At 46.7% G+C, this 4,136-nt stretch overlaps 1 protein-coding gene across 1 annotated transcript in view; it reads left to right on the top strand.

Moving 5' to 3' along the window:
- LOC106809326 (RNA-binding protein 25-like) overlaps positions 1-2,125 on the top strand; it is a gene marked incomplete at its 3' end in the record, with an annotated part of 7,332 nt that extends 5,207 nt beyond the window's left edge. Inside the window, exons 2-3 of the mRNA XM_014812369.1 lie at positions 1,541-1,628; positions 2,039-2,125. Coding sequence (XP_014667855.1) covers positions 1,541-1,628; positions 2,039-2,125 — 175 coding nt within the window. The remainder of the gene's footprint in view (positions 1-1,540; positions 1,629-2,038) is intronic.
- Positions 2,126-4,136: the final 2,011 nt, after the last annotated feature.

Raw genomic sequence — 4,136 nt, 5'->3', positions numbered from 1 at the left:
GACGTCGTGAGCGGACAAACAGGGGCCGACAGACGGGGCGTGACGGACGGGCGTGGGCTCCCGACGGACGGGGCGGGCAGTCCTTTGTGGCACTCGGTACTGGTATCGGGCACGGACGGACGGGCGTGTCGCGGACGGCACGACGGAACTCGGCGGACGGACGGTACGGACGGACGGAGTGACGGACGGCGGCGCAGACGACTGATGGACGCTTTCGCCTGTACGGGCGCGGGTCAGAATCCCCGAAGCTTGATTTAGACGGACGGAGCCGTGGTTCTCAGATCTTCCGTACACGAGTACGGACGGCCTCGACTTCCCGCGCGGTCGGTACCGGGACTCGGTTCCTGATGGACGGCCTCATGGACGGCCACGACCTCCTACGGACACCATAGACACAGTCTGTCGGCACTTGCGTAGCGTCATCTGAGCGATAGCACAGTATTTGACCTTAGGAGTAATATCAGGGACTGTCAAGCGTTCTTTTGGCTTTTTCCTTGTCAACCGTTTGGAAGCGGCTGATATATTGATGTCACAAATGCCAAAATTCTGTACTCGTTACCTACACCCATATATTAACTGAGCTGGCGTTGTAGGAGACTTAATAGTAGAATAGCTATTGCCGGCTCCACTCATAACGGGCCTCTAGCCGCGTGCCCTCTAGGAAACATAATGAGAGATTAAGGGCACTAGGCGATGCTCCCCGAAAGTTCACCTATTGACTAACCGAAACGCGTTCATTCATAAAGTTATACGCGGGCAATAACCGTGAACTTCTCATACAGCAACCTTAGCGGCGAGAACGGCTTGCTGAACTGATTCGGAGACTTAGTCGAGGTATCGAGGTATCGTATTGATAAGCGGTTGGTCTCTGTTTTTAGAGGCAAAGAATTTTGCTTAATGCAATGACCATAATCATTATTCTAGACTCGCAAGCAAAGAGGAAATAATCGATGTCGTGAAATTGCACTATTTCTCCCGATTTTTTTCCCGTTCCGCTACCTTTTCTAACGTATTATTAGCTCCTTCCATCATATGCACAATGTTAATATATCCAATCGCGTTAGAGTTGAATATTCAATACAAAAAACTAATATGAATCTTATAGTAATTTAATCTTTATATATAAATTAAAAAAAAATATATATATATATTACAAATAATAAAGACTATTTAATAAGTAATAAATAAAATAATGCATGGTAGTAATAACCTCACCCATTCGGTCGCTTTTCTGATCGAATGCGCCGGAAAACTAGATTTCGATGCCACGCGTCCATCGAGAATCCGTAAGACCTGATCGACCTGAGAGTATCCCGCTTCCCCCTCCCTCACTTGATCTCCGCTACTGCGCTCTCACGGACGGCCAGCGATTTCAGCACGCTGACTCCCTCGCCCGTCTTTGAGAGAGGGCGGAGGGGGAGGAGCGGGGGGGAGGAGGGATGGAGGTGACGGGCGAGAGAGAGGAAGTGGAGGGGGAGAATGAGAGGAGAGAGAGGAGAGGGGAGAAAGGAGTAGACAGCAGAGGGGCGTCGGTGTCGAGGGAGAGAGAGATACGGAAGAGGAGGGAAGAGACGGGCGAGAAAGGGCGTGAGAGAAAAGAGGAGAGAGAGAGACGAGAGGAGAGAGAGGTGATAACTAGACGCCCACCCGGTGAGAGATAGAGGAGAGAAGAGAGAGAGAGATCTCGAGAGGAGATGTGATGAGAGACTGGAGTGAGAATAGAGGACAGACAGACGATAGAGGAGAGAGGAGGATGATGAGAGAGAGAGATGAGAGAGGATGACCGGAGATGGTCTGAGCCTCGTCGCTACCCCTCCCTGAGTTCTGGGCATTGGGCAGCTCGGGGAGGGAGGATTCCGACGTGAGAGACAAGACCGGGAGATGTGAACCGATGTCGCGCGTCCATGACCGTTTCGGAACGGGGAAGGGACGGCCACGAGACTGGATGGAGGGGGAGAGAGAGGAGAGCGAGCGGATGAGAGAGAGAGAGAGAGAGAGAGCAGAGAGAGAGAGAGGAGCAGAGACAGAGAGAGAGAGACAGAGAGAGAGACAGAGAGAGACAGAGAGAGGACAGAGGAGAGACAGAGACAGAGACAGAGACAGAGACAGAGACAGAGACAGAGACAGAGACAGAGACAGAGACAGAGACAGAGACAGAGACAGAGACAGCAGACAGAAGACAGAGGACAGAGACAGAGACAGAGACAGAGACAGAGGACAGAGACAGAGACAGAGGAGAGAGAGAGAGAGAGGAGAGAGGAGAGAGGAGAGAGAAGAGAACGATGGCGTTCCCTGCACTGAGCGTAGTGTTATTTGCGTGTAATATCATTTGTCAGAGCACGCGTTATTTATATAATTATAGTGTTATTTATATAATATATAAATCAATAATTAAAACTAATATTTGACAAAATTATAAATTATTATGAATAAATTAAAACACTATGTTATAGTGCTATTTGTGTTTTATCGTTATTTGCTTGTGCTGTGTTATTGACTATGTGTTTTTTGTTTATAAGCGTTATTCGTATATAGGTGCTAGTTGCCATTTACTGTTACTGTGTTCGTAGAGAACGACACTGTTTTTTATATGATTAGGGTGACACGTTGCATGACCGGATGCGTGTATGAACAAAACACGTCGTCTTGCGTATAAGTTTCCTACAACCTCACCTTATAAATGTCAGAATAGCAAAAACCCTATTCATCATTCCTGCTCTTATGAAAACAGCGAATTAACATAATTCATATTATTCAACTATATTATAATATATATATATAATATATATATATTATATATATTTATATATATATAGTAATATATATATATTGTGGGTGTGTGTGTGTGTGTGTGTGTGTGTGTGTGTGTGTGTGTGTGTGTGTGTGTGCGTGCGTGCGGCGGCGTGGGTGCGCGCGTGCGTGTGTGCGCGTATTGTGTTGTGGTGTGTGCGTGCGTGGTGCGTGTGCGTGTTGTGTGTGTGCGTGCGTGTGTGTGTGTTGCGCGCGTGTGTGTGTGTGCGCTGCGTGCGTGCTGTGCGTGTGTAGTGTGCGCGCATGCGTGTGTGTGCGTGCGCGCGTGTGTGTGCGCGCTAGTGTGTGTTGCAGATTACCAGACGGGTCATTGGGGTTAGGTTAGTGGCTACTGGTTAGATTTACAGGTTAGGTTACGGGCTACGGTGCATTCAACAAACAGTCACAGGGACAGCTGCGGTTCGTCAAAATATAGGGGAAGGAAATGAGAGGAGGACGAGAGGAGGGGAGAGGGAGAATGAGAGGACAGACGAGAAGAGGAGAGGAGAGAAGATGAGACGAGAGGAGGGCAGGAAACATGCAGCTGTCACAGAAGAACGTAACTCTACGTTACGCATCAGGGGCCAGTTATCAGAAACATCGAAAAGGAGGGGAGTAAGAAAGTAAAAAGAGGACGAGAGTATCCTTAAGGCTAATGTTAATGCCAAGATAGTACTTGTAACCGAATCCACTCCACGACCTTGCTAGCGTGCCCCCGGATTGAACATACGTCAGTATATTAATACTATTCGTCAATAATTATCACATCACGTGATAACAAATACCTTAAAATACAGACAGTGTAAAATAGCGTTGAGTGAAACGGATCGCAGTTATGAGAAAACTTAACGATAGCAGGAACTTTATAATTTTATGTCACAAGGCTGCTTACATTCATACACATAATCATTTATTATGACAGAGTAGGATTTTTAGGGTCAAAGCACTGTATGACCGCTTGCCACCTCCCCCTTCTACAGTCTTTAAAATGCCCAGTACAAGAGGGCCCAGTACAAGAGCATATATTGTAAGAGAATCTGGTTGGATTTACTAATTGAGGATCTACTACTAGAGCACGTGTTATTAGTGGATCTGCTACTAGAGCATGTGTTATTAGTGGATCTACTACTAGAGCATGTGTTATTAGTGGATCTACTACTAGAGCACATGTTATTAGTGGATCTACTACTAGAGCATGTGTTATTAGTGGATCTACTACTAGAGCATGTGTTATTAGTGGATCTACTACTACAGCATGTGTTATTAGTGGATCTACTACTACAGCATGTGTTATTAGTGGATCTACTACTACAGCATGTGTTATTAGTAGATCTACTACTACAGCA

Source organism: Priapulus caudatus, unplaced genomic scaffold (genome assembly GCF_000485595.1).
Source record: "Priapulus caudatus unplaced genomic scaffold, Priapulus_caudatus-5.0.1 Scaffold345, whole genome shotgun sequence".
Classification (NCBI taxonomy): Eukaryota; Metazoa; Priapulida; class Priapulimorpha; order Priapulimorphida; family Priapulidae; genus Priapulus; species Priapulus caudatus.
This window is presented reverse-complemented; position numbering and strand designations above follow the sequence as displayed.